Genomic DNA, 19,048 nt, shown 5'->3' on the forward strand with positions numbered 1-19,048 from the left:
CATCAAAAACCATGACACATCCTCCTCCACACTTCTTTACACACTTTGGGCTCAGTCTTTCGCCAGTTTGATGCTGAATAAAATGTTTCCCATCAGACCCAAATCAATTAAACTTGCTATCATCACTGAAGTGAACTTTGGACCAGTTCTCCTCTTTCTACACAACATACTTCTCAGCAAAGGTTAGTGTAGCCTTTTGATTCAATCTGCTGATGAGTTTGAGTGACTGCAGAGTGGGTTTTTAGTCCTAATTCTCTTAAACAAGACACTGTATGCTGAGATAGATCCTTACCCTGTTCAGCACTGAACTGGAGAGCAATCCAGGCTGCAGTGTTGAACCGATTCCCCATTGAGAGTTTCTACATTACGCTGTCCTCACATGCATTCGTCTTTCGTAGATGACCAGCCTTTTTGGGTGACTTGAATGAGTTAGTGACATTGTAAAGATGCAATATTCTAGAAATCACAGACTTGAATGGATCTACTTCTTTTGTGATTGGCCTTCACCTGGACAGCCCGCTGTTGGAGGGTTTCAGTCACTTTAGAATGGCTCAGCATTTTGCAAAGTCAGTGAAAACTGGAAAGTTCGGCTTCCAGTTAAATAGTGTTTGTCAGCTAATTAAGGAAATTAGCATGAGGTGCCAGATTAACACCAATAACTGGAAGGTAACTGAAAATGTTCTCTAATTTTATTTGTGTGTGTGTGTGTGTGTGTGTGTGTGTGTGTATTTTGTAAAAACAAATTGCTTTGGTAATTCATAAGTATGACATGAAAATCGCAAAATTATTAAGACTTTTTATCTCATCGTTTTAACATTTTATGTCATAATTATGAGTTTTCTCTATTTCCATCACATACTGTAAAAGAATCATAGTTTGGTAAATCATAATTATGACAGTTAAAAGTTGAAATGTTCATGTCAGAATTATGACTTTTTATGTCATGATTTCAACTTTTATGTAATAATTATTTTTAGTTTTCTCTATTTCAACAACATAAGAAAAAAATCATGTTTTGGTAAATTTTATGACCTAAAAGTCAAAATTTCAACTTTTTAGGTTATAATTATGATTTACTAAAGCATGATTTTTTTTTTTTTAATGTGGCACAAATAGGCTTCCATATCCTCATATCCGTCCTCATTACTGACTTTCTTCTGCAAGACACAAAAGAAGATATAGAAGGAAAAGTCAGAGGTTTGAACTTATAGTCAGCTTACTCAGTCAAAAGTATAGTTAAGCAAGACTACTATCAAAGACCAAACGGAGGGAACTGGCAAATCCTGGAAAGAGTTCAAGATTCAAGGAAACTCCAGCAGGTTGTGAGCTCTGAGGTCAGACCCAGCAGGTGTGTTCTGATTGGACGAGAGAGATGGCAGACTTCATTTAGAGCTGACCTCTGACACACACACTCACGGCTGTCAGTCAAAACACATCAGAGAACACTGATTTTAAGAGAACCTTTCTCTTGCTACACCGCAGACTTTTTTTTTTATATGACCTCTGGACATAACCTGCTTAAAAATATATGATGAAATGTTTCTTGATCATCAAATCAGCATATCAGAATGATTTCTGATCATGTGACATTAAAGACTGGAGTAATAATGCTGAAAATTCAGCTTTGCATCACAGTAATGAATTACATTTTATAAAATACTAAAATAGAAAGCAGCTGTTTATAAATTGAAATTATATTTCACAATATTACTGTATTACAATTTACTGTATTTTTATCACTAAATGCAATCTTTATGAGCATAAGAGACTTCTTTCAAAACCAAAAAAACCTTACAGATCTTTTGAACAGTAATGTACCGTATAATGTCTGCATTTATCATTGTTTTCCCCTATCAAAACATAACTGTGTTTTATGGGTTGTGACCCACTAGTTGAGAAGTGCTGATATTGAACATAAACACATTCTTGCGTCTGTGGCTCAGGCTGGATTTTGTGTGTAGGGGAAAGCGATTGTGTCTTTGCCGTTTAGAGATGGAGTTTTTTTTGTCAGGGCTTCTGAAAGCAAACAAAAAAGGATTGCTCGCAAAACACGACAAGCGGCAGCCAATAAAGTGCCAGGCTTTAAGAGCATCTCATCTCATCTCTCTTTCACTCTTACACTCTTTTCATTTCAGATAGTGGTGTGTAATTCTTTTTTCTCCGGGGTATTCATGGTATGTCTTAGTTGTGAGTCCATGGACACTGTCAGAAGATGGAGGGTCTTTATTAGACAGAAGCGGACGGTGACTCAGGGATGAACGTCTGTCTGCATTACAGGACAAGAATCCAAGACGGTGAAACTCGATACCATGATTTTTATCTTATTTCGGGGAACAAAGGATGAATTAAAGAGTATAGTCTCTCTCAGCCTTAAAAGTAAAGTTTTTTTGGTTGTTTTCTAAGTTCAGCAAAGAACCAGTTTAAGTTGTTTGTACTGAAATTAATACTTTTTATAGTAATATGTTATTTATACTTTTATTCAGCAAGGATGCATTCAATTGATCAAAAGTGACAGTAAAGACATTTATAATGTTTATAAAGATAAGGTGCTTCTATGCTTCTATATATAAAGGTGCTTCTGTTGATTATTAGCTAGTTGGGCAAATAACCTTTTTCTTATCAATAACTATTTTGGGGGGCTGTACAGGTTCTTTAGCTGGTATATAGTTTAAAAAAGAATTTTACAGAAAAATTCTAATCATTTTTATATAATTTTTTTTAATAAAAAATTATAATGCTGCATTGTTTCCTGCGATGGTGATTTCTGAGTAAATACATTATGCTGGATCAAAAAGTCAGGAAACCCATCATTTTGTAGCATATCCTACAGTATATGTAATTTCATGCAAATTATAGCAATAGACACTTGTCCACGGCGGAAAATTGCACTTAGAATGTAAAAACGCCATGCAACCCGAGTCTGGAAGAGAGAGAGTGTCAGTTTGCTGATTGCAAGAAAATAAACTATAACTCGTATTCTCATATAAACCTCATCACCCTTACTCAGTAAGATTTTCATTACAGAAATGAACACTTTTATTCGGCAAGAATGCATTAAAGTGATCAAAGTGACAGGAAAGCCTTTTTATAATGTTACAAAAGATTTATATTGCGAATAAATGCTATTCTTTTGAACTTTCTATTTTTCATAGAATCCTGAAAAAAATGTTTCGACAAAAAAATTAAGCAGAACAACAGATTTGTACATTGACAAAATATATAATAAATAATAAGAAATGTAGGAATATAAGACAAATAATCAGAAATGTTTTTTGTGCAGTAAATCAGCATATTAGAATGATTTCTGAAGGATCATGTGACACTGAAGACTGGAGTAATGATGCTGAAAATTCAGCTTTGCATTTCAGGAATAAATTAAATTTTATAACATATACAAATAGAAAACAGTTACTTAAAACTGTAATAATAATTTTCAGTTTTACTGATTCTGCTGTATTTTTTTGGTTGAATAAATGCTGTCTTGGTGAGCATAAGATACTTCTTTCAAAAATATGAAATAATCTGACCAATCCCAAACATTTAACTGGTAGTGTATGGTATGTTTTGTGCAATATGCATCTGAACGGTCCATTGCTGTGTCAGCTGAGGCAAAAGTGACAGCAGGAGAGATTTGTAATGTCAAACTGTAAGTTCATAATCATGTTTACTGTTTTACAATAACCTCAGAAGCAGGTCAGATGCTCTCATCTTCTGCAGGCCGCACACATCTGCTTATCAGCTCATGGGAATGTTTTTGTTTTCCATGCCTTTTGATTGAGTTTCCCTCCGTTTGAAGATTAATACGCTGCGGAGAGAAAAAGAGAGGGTTATTTGTGTTTATCAGAAATCCCTGTCACCTGATGCAGCAAAGCTGTGTGCATGTGGTGATCCCTCACTTGTTGTTCCATAACACAAGACTTCAAGTGAGTGTTTAGGCCATCAGGGTGCAGAGGCCTCTCTCTCTCTCTGTGTGTGTGTTTGTATCTGTGTGTGCGAGCTTCAGAGATTATTGTGCCCTCTCTAACAGAGTCAAACATCACACACAACACAAACACAGAGAACCTCACAGTTCTGAACACACACAACCAAAATGAAGCAAACAATGCATGCAAACAACATCATTTCTGCAACATTATGAGGAATTATCAGAATTTTTCACAGAATTAATACACAATTTTTTCCAGTGCATAAACAATGTCAACAGACTTATATTTTGATAATACCAATTTTTTTTTTTTATTCTTCATTTTGTTTTGCATATGATGCATTTATTTTAACAAACCATGTTTTATCATTCTTATTCTTATTATCTCTACAGTGGAAGTATCATTTTTATTATTATTATTATTATTATTATTATTATTATTATTTTACATTTGCAATGCTGAATGTCATGAGCATATGAACTGATCAAAAATGCAATTTTTCAGTCTTTCCATATAAGAGCATCTGCCAAATGTAAAATTATAAATGTAAATACTACAAGTAGTACCAATTAGTAACATGGTATACTGTAAAGTACCATAGTATTAGCATCTCATATGGTCACTGAAGTGTGCCTCTGCCACGGTATTTTTCTAAAAGTCATTCTAAACATCTAAACTTTTAGAAGAACAGTAATCCAGAAGTATTGTTTCTTTTTCCTGGAACACCACGGTATTACCATCTGGTATCATTATGTAAGTGAACACAAACAACAAGAGCAACAACACTAAAAACATTTGTCTAAAAACTCTTTTTTTTGTCAGTATTGTGTTCAAATCACTAACATATGAGCATTAGTGATGCTTGATTAGCACTAATAAACAGTGTTATTTCACTTATATTATTGTAGTTTTTTTTATTTTGAATTAGATTTTATTTTTATATTTTCTGTTCTCATTTTGTTTTAGCTGTAGTTTTTCATTTGTTTATTTAATTTGATGTATTGAACTGGATTCAGTGCGTTGTTTTTTGACACAGGTGTGGTGGGAATCAGCTCTTTGGTGTTTCTCTGAGTAAGAGTAAGAGTAAGAGTAAGAGAATAAGACGTCTGCAGGTGCATGTGTGTGTGTGTTAAATGTGCCACAGGAGAGTGAACACTGTGTGAAGGGAGAGGGAAGCAATGGAAGACAGCATGAAAACATACAGGAGACGCTCTGTCTCACAGACTGATGTATGCAGTATTTAGACAGTCACTCTCTCTGGACTCAAGAAACATCACTGTATGAGAGACAGAGAGAGACAGAGAGAGAGAGAGAGAGAGACAAATAATCTGGTACAAATCAAAATTCCACAACCACATCAACACAGTAAAGCAATGCAAATACTACACCTGGCTCAAAATCCACAAGGAACCCTGGGAACACAACACACATTTACATTAGGCACTAACCAGATAACACACACATCACACTACAACTACCTGGGTTTGAAAATCACATCCACAGGAAACTTTAATCATGCTGTGAATGAATTGAGAGATAAAGCAAGCAGGGCCTTCTACCCCATAAAACTGCAATGTGCTATAGAAATCCCTATTAGAATTTGGATGAAAATATTAGAATCAGTAATTGAGCCCATTGCCCTCTATGGCAGTGAGGTGTGGGGTCCACTGACAAATCCAAATGGGAAAAACATCCAACTGAGACCCTGCATTCAGAACTTTGTAAAAATATATTACACGTGCACCGGCACACAACAAATAACACATGCAGGGCAGAATTAGGCAAATATCCTCTAATCATAAAGATAGAAAAAAGGGGTAATTCAATTCTGGAAACATCTGAAACTCAGTGACCCCCAATCATATCATTATAAAGTCCTGCAATACCAAGAGATGAGCAAAGAAAGCAAGCCCCTCCTTCAGATTCATCCAGAGCTTCAGTCCTGATGCTTCACTAACATCTACTGATGCTCTGAATCACAACATCAGAATCAGTCAGATTACTGCACAAATCAAACAGAACTACAATCTCTCACTGGCAAACCCAAACACAACAAAAGAATAAAATGCAATGCTATTTAGCCCTAAAGAGAGAGTACAGTATGGCAGAGTATCTGTACACAGTGTCAGATAAGAAACTGAGAAACACATTGACCAGATACAGACTCAGCGGACACAAGCTGATGATAGAGACGGGCAGACACAGAAAAACAGAGATTGTGTTCACACTGTGATTTAAAACAGATGGAAACAGAACTACACTAACAGAATGCAGCAGAAATACAGCAGATTCATCAGACATTTAAAAGTCTTTTGAACCAGGATAAACTGCTGTATCTGGTAGAAGAAAACACAAGAACTGCTGTGTGTTTGCTGCTCAATATGTGTCTGCCTGTCACCATAGATGAGAAAACACTCAACCTGCCCTGATCTGATGTTTCCAGCACATGTAGATTATGTTATGCCATATTACTGTATTATATTACTTAGATGTATATTTTGCCTCTGTAAATCTAATACTTTATCTTATTTTATTTTATTTCTAACTTATACACTTACATACACTAATTCATTTTGCACTACATTTTTGCATACTTTTTATATATTTTTATTATTACAATTATTCTTTTTCTTTCTGTTAATACATATGTGCACTATTTGTAAGCAGCCCAGCTGCAACTGCTTTGGCAATACAAATGTACCGTTTTTGTTATGCCAATAAAGCTCACCTAAATTGAAATTGAAATTGAGAGAGAGAGAGAGACGCTTGTGATGTATCAAGCATTTCATATGTAAAACACTAAAGGTGTTTGGCAGTATCACTCAAGACATGAACATATGCTCAGGTGAAGAGAAAACATTGCTTTTACAAGAGAAATAAAACATTCAGTCATTTAACAGTCATTAAAACTGTACTGAACCATTAATGTAGTTGATATTGAAATTTTAATTCTAAACCCCTGAAACAAGATATTTAGCTATCTCACAACGATATTGTTTTACCAGACCAAAACATTCAGACAATAAAAAGGGTCATAAAAACTGTAATGATAATTATGAAAACAACATAAACAGCACTATCATTGTTTACATGGTTAATTATTTGGAAACTACATCTTAATAACAGCATTGCTATAGCTCAGCTGGCTCAGTCATGGGTTCATTTTCAAGGCAACACATATATGATAAAATGCATAATCAAGCTTGAAAAAAATAGAAAATGTGCTGATAATGTACTCACACTTTTAGGCCATCCAAGGTAGAGTTTGTTTCTACATCAGAACAGATTTGGAGAAATTTAGCTTTACATCACTTGCTCACCAACAGATCCTCTGCAGTGAATGGGTGCCGTCAGAATGAGAATCCAAACAGCTGATAAAAACATCACAATACTATACAAATAATTGTTCTAGCAAAAGTCCTCTGTCCATAATATTGCTTTCTCCAGTGAAAAAGTTGTCTTATCTGAATCAGGAGAGAAATAATAATAATAATAAAAAAAAAAAACAGACCAAGTCTTAAACAGTTCTAAACCAGCTTAAAGAAGTGCTATTATGGATTATAGACTCATATTTTTTGTCAGAAGCAATGCTTTAAAGTTAATATGCCTTGAAATATTTGTTAGTTACAAAGACACAGCTTTTCACAGGATGTTAACTGAGGGACTGGAGTGGTGTGGATTTCTTGTGGTTGTGATGTTTTTATCAGCTGTTTGGACTGTCATTCTGACTACATTCTGGATGCATTGGTGAGCAAGTCATGTAACATTACATTTCTCCAAATCTGTTCAATTTCAGGTAAACCAGTCCTTTCATGTTTCATTAGGTCTACACTCTTCATCCAGACATGTATTCTGTGTTTTTGGTCACCGCTGGTCATCATTTGCCTCTGCAACACTTGACTATTGTCACTGAGGATCTGAAAGTACCTTTATGCAGCATAAGACTCTTTGGAGCCCAGGAAGATGGACTTAACAAGCAAACCTGTTCATGACAGGTGTGTGTGTGTGTGTGTGTGTGTGTGTGTGTGTGTGTGTTTGCAATAACTCAGAAAAAATAGAATAAAAAACAAAAACAGACCTGGAAAAACAAAAAAAACTAAAAAATAAAAATAATAATAATAAAAACAAAAACTGCTGCTGCAAAAAAAAAAAAAAAAAAAACTAATACTAAAATAAATAAAGAAATAAAAAATACTGTTTCAGTTTTTCTACTTCAAAACTGTTTAATTCAAAGTGTTACTTATCATTTTTTGTAATTAACTGTGAAATTTACCAGCAATTTCTGAGGGAAAATTGTTTTTCAGTGTAATTATTATAAAAACAAAAACAAAAACAAAAAACAATAGCAACATCATTTTTTTATTCAATTACCATTCCATTTCTTAATCTTATTTGATTTTTAGATCTTAATTATGCTTTAAAATAATAATATCTCATGATTTCATTGTTTTGTTGTTTTCCAGAAAAACACTATTTTAATTTCTGTGTAGGGGTTAGTCAATCATAACAGAGGTAATATGTATATGTAAATGAGTGTGGCACTTCTGTGTCAATGCCCGTTCAACATAAAGCTTAACGACAACAAATATGCCACATTATACAAACTTTGTTACTTATTTCACAGCATTATTTACATAGAGAAGTCTTAAAGGTACAGTCCTGTTTAATTCCAGAAAAATCCTGCAAAAAATTAACTAACATTATTGATTAGCATTTAGGGGGGGGGGGCACCTTTAGGAGATACTAATGTTTGTGGCTGCTGAACTAGATATAAACAAAGAGCGCCTGTGCTGAGACTATGTATTAGTCATCCTTCCGTCTTCATGAAATTATCACAAGTTTGCATGTCCTGCCCTTCAGATGTTGTCTGTAGATTTATCAGTTATCTCTCCAGCATATGCACACATATTTCCTTGCCTTGGTTGATTCTGTTTATCATGCAGCGGGTGGCATGTGGAGGACCTTCAGAGCCGCAGACAGGTTCTCTTCTGGTGGATTTTTTACACTTCAAAGACAGACTCTCCCACTCACTGGACTAAACAGATTCATACAAGAGATTCATTACAATAAAACTCTCTACTGGTGCCAATGTAAAACTTGTAACTGTAAGGATATTGCTGACTCAGGATCTAAAGGGTCATGAAAAAAAAATCTAAATTTAAAATTTAAATTTAAATCTAAACTTGCTGCAAAACGGCCTGTAATGTTACATGATCGCTTAACTGCCCACATTAACCAGTAAATGTTATTACACATTTCACATGCAAAGAAGTCTGCTGATTATAAAAGAGGACATTTGTACATGAAAACAGCCTGTTTGTCAAAGTGCTTTTATCATGTTGCTACACTCTCAGAAAAAAAAAAAGGCACAAAAGTTGTGACTGGGGCGGTACCTTTTCAAAAGGCACAACTTTGTATCTAAAAAGTCCATATTGGTACCTTAAAGGTACATATTAGTACCTAAAAGATCCAATAGTGTTCTTTTTGAAAAGGTACCGCCCCAGTGACAGCTTTTGTACCTTTTATTCTGAGAGTGTATGCGATTACTAACTGCAAGTCTAAAAGGATCCATGTAAAATAAAATGCTAAAAAACTGCATATCTATGGAAGCCTGTTTCTGCCACAGAATAAAAAAGGTAACTTTTTTTTCTCTCATAATTCTCACTTTTTCCTTGCAATTTTGAGTTTATTACTCATAATTCTGTTTATATCTTACAAATTCTGACTTTTTTTCTTGTAATTATTTGTATCTAATAATTCGGTCTTTTCTCTCTAAAAATTCTGACTGTTCCTCACAATTTTGAGTTTATATCTCACAATTTAGATTTTTTTCCCCCTTATAATTCTGACTTTTTTCCTCAAAATTCTGAGTTTATGTTTTATAATTCTGACTTTTTCCCTCACAATACTGTTCATATCTCACAATTCTTATTTTTTGTCTTGCAATTCTTTTATAAATTCACAATTCTAAAAAGAAAAGCTGGAATTGTGAGACAAACTTGGAACTGCAAGAAAAAGTCAAAATTCTTTGTGTATTTCTTGCAATTCTAAAAAATTTTCTCAGAACTGCGTGAAACAAAGTCTGAATTGTGAGATAAACAAATAACCGTTTTTGATGTTTGTTTTTTTTTATGATGGAAACAGGCTTCCATACACATCAACCATTATGTATTGTCTCACGTTATCAAATTAAAATTAAATAAATAAATAAAACAAATGAATCCCACACAAGAAAAACCATGAGGAAACTACAGAACTGCTCTCAAGGTCACCCTGGAACCCCCTGCGGCCAGAGGACAGATAGCTCTCTCTCTCTGCCACTGTTTCACTCTTTCCACTTGCTTGTTTGTGAAACACTCAGAAGTCATTTGAATGCCAAGTACTACATTCAAAACAGGACAAACTTTGTCTTTTTTCACTCATCTTTCAGCGTTTCTCTCTGAATAACAATGTAGACCGGAGCAAGCCTGAGAGACGTGTTGCGCTACCGAAAGCCCTTTGGATTTGACAGCCTGGGATGAATATTCATGCTCGCTGCTTTCCTCCTACGCGCTTTCTCTTCTCCGTCGCTTTCTCTTTTCTTTATTTTTAGGTCAGAATCTTGTGGGAGGAGCTCGGAACAAAAACAGCCTCCATTAAGTCTGAACGATCATCCACAAACATACAAGAAGGTGCATTAGTGAGCAGACTCCAGACTTTGCCTTGTCAGCCCGTTTCTGTCCGGCGAGATGCCTGTCCGCTCTGAGCTATTGTCTGGTGTCTGTTAAAAGTCCACTAGTGGGCCCGGAAAAGGTTTTTGTTGGTTTGTTGGAGTGGACAGAACGCTGAGAGGGTTTGTGATCTCAGGTGTGCCTCAGCTTTGCAACGGTTGCAGTTTCCTTACAGCTCTGTTATAATTTAGCCCTATTCACTCCTGCTGAGGAAAGCGGCGGTCCGTTGGGTATAGAGTAGGTTTATTCTCAGTGTTTTCTTCACTGAGTTTTAACGTGATAGTTTTATGAGTGCCTCCAGTCGTGATGTAAACAGTGTCTGAATACACTCTTAAAAATAAAGGATCCAAAAGGGGGTCACAGCAATGCCATACACTTTTATAATCAAAGGTACTTTATTGGCATTGATGGTTCCATGAAGAACCTTTCACATCTATGGAAACTTTGCATTTCACAAAAGGTTTGTTATTGTGGAATAAAGTTTTTTAGATTATTAAAATATTCTTCACACTAAAGAAAAAACATGGTTATTTTAAAAACAGTTCACTGAAAGGTTACTTTGGGGAACTAAACATGGCATCGCTGCGAAAACAGCTTTTTAGAGAACAATTTATGTTCCCTCAAATAACTTTTCAATGAACAGTTCTTCAAAGAAACATGATTTGTTATCTGCCAAAGCAACTTTTTAACATTTTTTAGTCTGTGTTTCATTTATACATATTCTTTAATTACAGGTTTATTTCAGTTAATAAAAATGATTTTTAATAGTTTTAGTTAACAATAACAGCACTAAGTCTTAGTCCAATATAATGGGTATTAGATAGCTATTGTAACTACATACTTTTATAGACAGCTGCTTGAATAATAAACACAAGAGACTCTATTGCATCCTTGAGCAATGGAGTTTGTTACTGCAACAGTAATGCAAGATTGCTTGTTAAGCATGTAGTTAGTATTTACAATGCAGTTTGCAATTTGTCTAAGCATTCACATCTGTGTTTATGTTTGTGTGTATAATATGCTTCTGACCTTATTTTGACACAGATATCCATGTCCAATCGGCAAAACCAGCTTCAAACCAGCACAAACTAGCCAGACCCAACAAAGAGATGGAATCCTGCTGGTCTAAACCGGTCAATTCAGCAGGACTGTCTGAGGAAAAACTGTATTGATCTAAGATCCTAGACTCCTTCATCAAGACGAAAACTGATTCTAAATCAATACTCACCTCAGTCCAGCTTGAGACCTGATACAGCGAAGCGTTTGCATTTTCATTGCATTTAGCTTTCCATTACCGCTGAAGCAGTGACCTTTGACCTGTAATCTTACAGCAAAAAGTAAAGTTTGATTGAAATCTAAGTCATTATGCCCTGAAAATGCCAAGTCATGTCAGGGTTGAATATGCTATCATAAGACTTTAAATATAGTGCAGAATAAGTACAGGCTGCTTTTATAGTGTTTTCATGAACTATATTCTATTCAAACCAATCATCTTACATGGTTAACTATTGAAATATACTTACAGGAGAGAATCAAGAAAACTGGCTGCTGAAAAACAAGAAAAGTCACTGTAATATTACTACTGTATGCCATTTACTATTTAACCTTTCAGTATCAGACATTACCTTGGATCAAGTCTCGAAACATTACAGTCAACGTTTACTCTATCCATACTGTCTTTAGTCCATTTCTTTGCTATTTAATGTAGGATAGAGTGTGTTTAAAGTTTGAGCTGAAGTTAATTGCTCAGCTGTGGCGATTTTCTGCCTCTATATTACTCCTGCTGATGTACTCTTGTACTGAATAGGATTTGTTTCGGCTCTTATGAAGCAGTCTAGGACATTTCATAAGCTACTATTAAACTGTAGCTCTAAACAAAAGGCCTAAAGAGACCCAATCCATCTTCAGCTTTAAATGACTTCAGCAAGCAAATTGCTCCTTCTATTAGATGCCTGTAGTAGCAGGCAGGCTCCAACTTTCTCTCATTCTTTCTTGGTTTTTCTATCACATCAATCTCCCATCGACACGCATCCACCAGTAATTACAGAGGAAAGCAATACTTTTGAATGTAGGTGCTTTATTTGGGAGAAAGGTTCAAAGATGCTTTGCTTTACAACACAAGGAGCAGAATAAATATTGATCTTTGACAGAATAGTATAATGATGCATGGTTTTCAATCACAACATTCATCCTATTAGAGAAAAACTAAAGATTGAACTGTCTTTAGGGAAAGTATAAAAAAACAAAAGAGAAAGAACTGACAAATAAAAACCGCCAACAATCTGATAAAAGAAAGACTGTTAAAATCAACATGAAACAATTCACAATCCATTTTACTTTTATAATGTGATGTTTGGGGTTGGAACGATTTGTAATGTTTTTGAAAGAAGTCTATTATGCTAATAAAGGTGTATTTCTAAGATCAAAAACACAGTAAAAACACAAATATTCTGAAATATTATTACAATTTAAAGAACGGTTTTCTATTTGAATAAATTTTAAAATGTAATTTGTTCCTGTGATGCAAAGCTGAATTTTCAGCATCTTCAGTGTCACATGATCCTTCAGAAATCATTTGAATTCATTTGTATTATGATCAGTTGTGTACGATCAGATATTCAAAAGGTTCAAAATATGGGCGGCACTAAATTTTATCAGCTGAGAATTGATTGATTCACGAAACCCAGAGTTAAAGCTGCATTTAAATCAATAACTTTAAGTATTACTGTGATTTTAGAAAAGTCGCATATAACAAGATGACAACTGTAAAGTCGTTTAAAAAACTTTTGTTAATGTTCATTTTAAAGTTTATACAGGCCAGTTTATGCTTTCTATACACCCAGTGCCAGTAAACAAACAAACATATATAGTGTCTGAAAACAGGATAAAATCTCACACGGGTGCAAACAGTGTCTAAACTGATTATGTATGAGAATATGATCCAGTCACAGGAAGTAAAACAAGAGGGTTGCTTCATGTTCAGCTATTTCCTGCTGCGGTCCGACATGCACAAACAACAACAAAACAAATCAAATCAAACGGATGAAAACAGACCGGATGGAACGCGTCCAGAGCTCCTCGGTTCTATTACGCCGTGCGTTTACAGCTGCACTTCTTGCAGATTTTAAATGAAGTCACGGGTGGCTGCTCAGAGATGTTCGCCTGCATCCCAGCCAGCCTGCTTAAATGAAGGATTAAATAAAGGGAAATCACTATCTCTACCTGCCATCCACCGCAGGTGATCCTCGGCACTTCTATAAGCTTCCTTCCCCTCATAAACACAAACCTTTGGCTCATTGACAGCCCCATTATTATATTCGCAACACACACACTACACAAACATATCCCACAAATCCTGCTGAGGCTGAGAAAGCTGAATGCTTTTCCAGGTGCTTAAACCTACAAACACACACAGAGTTCAAAAGCGAGAATTTAAATAGAGAAACTTTATCCACAGAGAGAGAGAAAGCAGCGCTGCGGCTCACAGCACGTCACATGACGCTTCAACTCCTGCAAGAAAATATCTCTCTGTGGGAGAGTGAAGTAAACATCCATGAAAGCCAGAGAGAGAGAGAGAGAGAGAGAAGCACTGCATTAAATCATTTTCTTAAATAACTTTTTTTGTTTTGGTTTTCAGTAAAAACCTCATTACAGCAATATATTTAGAAGAAGCAAAGAAGCAAAATTGCATAGGATATTAAGACTTGTTTCCAGAGTATATATATAGATATAGTCTCTGAAAACAAATCTTATTTCCTGTTTTAAGCATAAAACTAAGTGTTTAAGTGTTCTTTTGGCTCAAGCAGTATAGCGCATGGCACTGATAACGGAAAGGTCATGGGTTCAATCCCCAGAAAATCAAATTCAATTTAAGTCACTTTGGAGAAAAGCGTCTAGTAAACAAATGAAATCAAATTTAGTAAGGTTATGCTTAAAACATGTAAGTAAAAACACAAAAGAAATGTTAAATATGCTTCTCAAACATACTTTTATTGTTGTACAAATGTCCAGATATATTTACTTAAAAAACACTAAAATACTGATTAGGAAGATTTTAATGAGCTCTTTTATAAGCCCTAGTATGTATAATAAAAAAAAATAAAAAATAAATAAAAAAAAATCAACCATTTAAAAATTTGAGGTCTTTAAAATATTTTTTTCTTTTTAATGTTTTAAAGTCACTTTGGCTGCATTTATTTGATCAAAAATACAGTAAATCTGCAATATTGTGAAATATTAATGCAATTTAAAAGAACTACTATGCATTCCAATATATGTTTAAATACAATTTATTCCTGCAATGCAAAGCTGAATTTTCAGCGTCACATGATTATTCAGAAATAATTCTAATATGCTGATTTGGTGCAAATCAAAACAAAACAAGACTAAACAAAACAAGATAAAATAAGATAAAATGTATATTTATTAGAACATAACATTGGTACATTAGTATCACTATTTGTGCATTAACTCATATACATTTGCTAATACAAACGCACAACACACTTGATATTAATCTGATCAATCCATTGTTTTAAACCTGACACCGATACGCTTCACTCAATGTTAAAATCTGAACTACTTTTCGCTGTCATGGTATAAATTGGAATGTTAACAGATCGCCTCCTCCAGGTATTATAGACCTGTCTTAATTAAAAGTAATCATAAAACACACATCTGCCCGTGAAAGGTGTAAAGACAGCTCACTGCGAGAGGAACCGAGAGAAGAAGAAAATAAGGGAAACAACCCACAAGGTAGAGCTGTGGAAAAAGTGGGACAGAAAAACACAGAGCATGAAGTCAGTGACAGTCCAGACGGGAGTGTGTCCGAATGTCGTGGAGCGGCTGAGCTCTGCTCAATGACTGATAAGAGCTTAGAGAGCAGGACAGCAGCTCTGGTGGGGGACACAGTCTTTAAGGACACCGGCTGGAGACAGATGGACAGTAAACCACATTAAAAACACACTAACTCTCCTGTTCCCTGACAGAGAGAGATGATGATGGATGGGTAACAGAGAATCAGTCTCGGGGCTTTAATTCGAGAGGCTTTCTCATACTTTCTCACATCTGCTGCTCGTCCTTGACCGTTTTTCACCCACTGAGCAGAATGAACTGACCCACGACTGCTTCAAAGCAAGTACTGAGAGAGTTAGTGAACGCTGGTTAGTCTGAGATGAACACTGGTTATCACACACCACGGTCAACATTGAGAAGTGATTTTAAATAAGAACAAAATGCATTAAAAAAGAAAAGACATACAAAACTAAATATTAAAGGAACAGTTCACCCAAAAAAGAAAATTGGATAAAAAAAATTGACTCACCCTCAGGCCATCCAAGATGTAGATGAGTTTGTTTCTTCATCAGATTTGGAGAAATGTAGCATTACATAACTTGTTTACCAATAGATCCTCTGCAGTGAATGGGTGCCGTCAGAATGAGAGTCCAAACAACTGATTAAAACATCACAATTATTTACAAGTAATCAACAATTTCTTACAAACATGCAACTTGTCGGTTCACAAGACATTAACTGATGGACTGGAGTCATGTGGATTACTTCTGGAGTATTGTGATGTTTTTATCAGCTGTTTTGGTTCTCATTCTGATGGCACCCATTCACTGCAGAGGATCCATTAGTGAGCAAGTGATGTAGTGCTAAATGTCTTCAAACCTGTTCTGATGAAGATACAACCTCATCTACATCTTGGATGGCCTGGAGGTGAGTAAATAATATAATTTTTTATTTTTTGGTGAACCATTTCCTTAAATTCAATAAGCAAAGCATGCAAAACATCTAATAATTTACCACATAAAATCTCACAGCAGTAATAAATTAATGCTCCTCATACAGCTATCTGGAATACTTTATTCTGGTTAGTCAATCATAGTATTACATGGTCTTTTTTTTAATGACTCTAATTACTCCACACACTTTCTTCTCACATGAACAAGTAATTTGAACTCAAAAGAATATTTAATGTGCATTTATTTATTTATTTATTTGTTAAGCTGCTGTGCAATAAGCAGAATAATGCACAGTCATCTGATTGCAAAATAAACACCCTCAGGATGAAGCACTAGTTGCTGGGATTGAATTAGCCATAATGACCAGCTGACTGAACACTATCCCTTATATAAAATGAAGGGTAATAGTTCAAATGTCAAATATTGAGCATTTTTACCCTTGGAAAGGTACAATTAGTGTACTGTGGGTCTCTAAATCAGGCACTCAGAACAGAGTGCGATCACAACTGAATCCCAGAGGTCAAACTAAACCTCCAGACTGCGTTTGCTCCAGTGGGAGAGACTGTCCTCCACTCTTTCCCTGGAGGATGTTTGCAGTTCAAAAAGGCATTAGGTTACAGAATCAACTTCTCCAGCCAATAAAAAGGTCAAAGCAGAGCATGATTCACTGGAAGGAAGCAGACATCTCAAACGCCCACTTCCTTCACGGTATCTGCTAGAGTAAGGGGTAGGAATCATACAGAGTATAACAATTCAAATGATTCCAGAATTCTCAACAATTCCTTTATCGGTTCTAATTTTGAACGGCATCTTGCATCAGCGTCCTGATGTTAAGTAACACTACAGACTTTAACAGAAACAATAAGAAGAAACATAAAAAAATGTATGATCCCTTCACATTTATTCAATATAGAAAAAACAAAAATGTCATCCATCCATACATCACAAAGTGAAAATTTGAAGCAGCACAACTGTTTTCAACGATGATCATAATAAAAATGTTTCTTGAGCAGCAAATCAGCATATCTGAATGATTTCTGAAGGATCGTGTGACTGAAGACTGGAGATTCGGTCCTTTGCTTCTAGGGAATAAGTTACATTTTATATATGCAAACAGTTATTTTAAATTGTAAAATATTTAACAATATTACTGTTTCCTATTGTATTTTAGTCTTGATGAGAATAAGCCACTTCTTTCAAAAACATTTAAAAAATCTTGATCTTAAACTTTTGAATGGTAGTGTATGTCAATGTCATCAACAAAAGAAATTAAACAGTCCATAACCATTAATGGAAGCAAAACTTAAAACTTACAACATGAATTTGCCATTCAGAGAATGACTGTTTAATATACAGTCACATGGAGCAGATTTTTTGACCAATAAGCTTTCGCTGTGGGCGGAGCTACTAAGCACAGTGTAATGAAGACAGAAACAAAGCAAAAGACAAAAAGTCTTGTGATGGTCAGTGTGTTAAGTCTGGTTAAGTCACACTGTTAGTGTCACTGATTAATAAGTGACATTTAACACAACTTTAAAACTTGCACACAGCGACTGTATCAAAACAAATCAGACAGGCAAAACTGTGAACCACAAATTAAAAAGCATGCAGAAATGAATAACTCTCAATCAGAAAAGGATTTGTTTTATTAATATTAACCAGATCTAAGCACTGAGATAAAGAAAAACACTTCCCAAGATAAATCAATTTACAATTCACATTCCCAACAGGCGGATTAAACTAAAACGTCACGCGTAGTTGTGTTTACATATGACTTAAAAGACTTTTAAGATCCCTTAAAGCTTTCAAGTGTGTGAGGAGTTTACATCTGCTGTGATCTCAGCAAGGGGAGATTTATTAATGATGTATCTTATCTCGTATTATTCTAAGGTGAAGCAACGGTCAGGAACAGAAATTGCAAGATACAAAAAGAATTACACTCTCCATTATCTGTAAAGCTTTAGGAAGAAAACTGCATAGAGAATGAGAGGAATTATCATATGTACACCCATAAGTCTTCCCAAACATTATCTGCACTATCGAAGACCCCTCAAAAAATATAAAAATAATTTCATCACACACACAAATGAGTAGAAGTCAGTAGAGCAAGCCAAATCTCCATGTAAGCTCTGAATTCTTAACGTTGACCTCATTCACAGTAGTAGTATTACCGAAAACCTTCTCCCATCGCTTTTCCTCTTATTTCTCCTTTTGGTGCATAAAACTCAACTGCACCGTTTGTTCTGTACCTGAGTTTTGCTTTGGTTTTGCCTTTGTATTCATGGTCTGGCCGAGCGTTCCTGATCCATAAAGGTGAAAAATAGACATATGGCGGTGTTGATGAGGGTATGCATGGCCTCGTACAAGAGTTTTGGAGAAAACACGCTCCAGATGAAAAGGTGGTATCGGAGACCAGTGACCAGAACCACATAAAACACTGCTGGGATGGACCGCAGGAGCGCGAAGCAGTAGCTGCCATGACCAAGACCCATTACAGCCCTGAAAGAGAGAGAAAAATACCAGAATAAAGATGTGCAACCCGGTTATGGTCTGGACTGAGTCTATGATATGTGTCATTATAAAAGACTGTAGTCATAAAACCATCAGGTTTCATCGACTGTGGTTCATTCCTCGTTTAATGCTAATGGAAAAGCTATTACTTCAT

The 19,048-nt window shown here is 35.3% G+C and overlaps 1 protein-coding gene and 1 long non-coding RNA gene across 2 annotated transcripts in view; both read right to left on the reverse strand.

Annotated features, from left to right (window-relative positions):
• Window positions 1-3,567: 3,567 nt before the first annotated feature.
• Window positions 3,568-12,023, reverse strand: LOC122139533. The gene is made up of 3 exons (XR_006156371.1): window positions 11,865-12,023; window positions 11,666-11,788; window positions 3,568-3,805 (listed from the first exon to the last, which is right to left on the reverse strand). It is a non-coding gene; the product is annotated as an uncharacterized LOC122139533 (long non-coding RNA).
• Window positions 12,024-18,010: 5,987 nt separating this feature from the next.
• pigg (phosphatidylinositol glycan anchor biosynthesis class G) overlaps window positions 18,011-19,048 on the reverse strand; it is a 132,488-nt gene continuing 131,450 nt past the window's right edge. The window contains exon 13 of the mRNA XM_042737966.1: window positions 18,011-18,882. Coding sequence (XP_042593900.1) covers window positions 18,663-18,882 — 220 coding nt within the window. The 3' untranslated portion in view covers window positions 18,011-18,662. The remainder of the gene's footprint in view (window positions 18,883-19,048) is intronic.

This window comes from Cyprinus carpio, chromosome B14 (assembly GCF_018340385.1).
Source record: "Cyprinus carpio isolate SPL01 chromosome B14, ASM1834038v1, whole genome shotgun sequence".
Taxonomy (NCBI): Eukaryota; Metazoa; Chordata; class Actinopteri; order Cypriniformes; family Cyprinidae; genus Cyprinus; species Cyprinus carpio.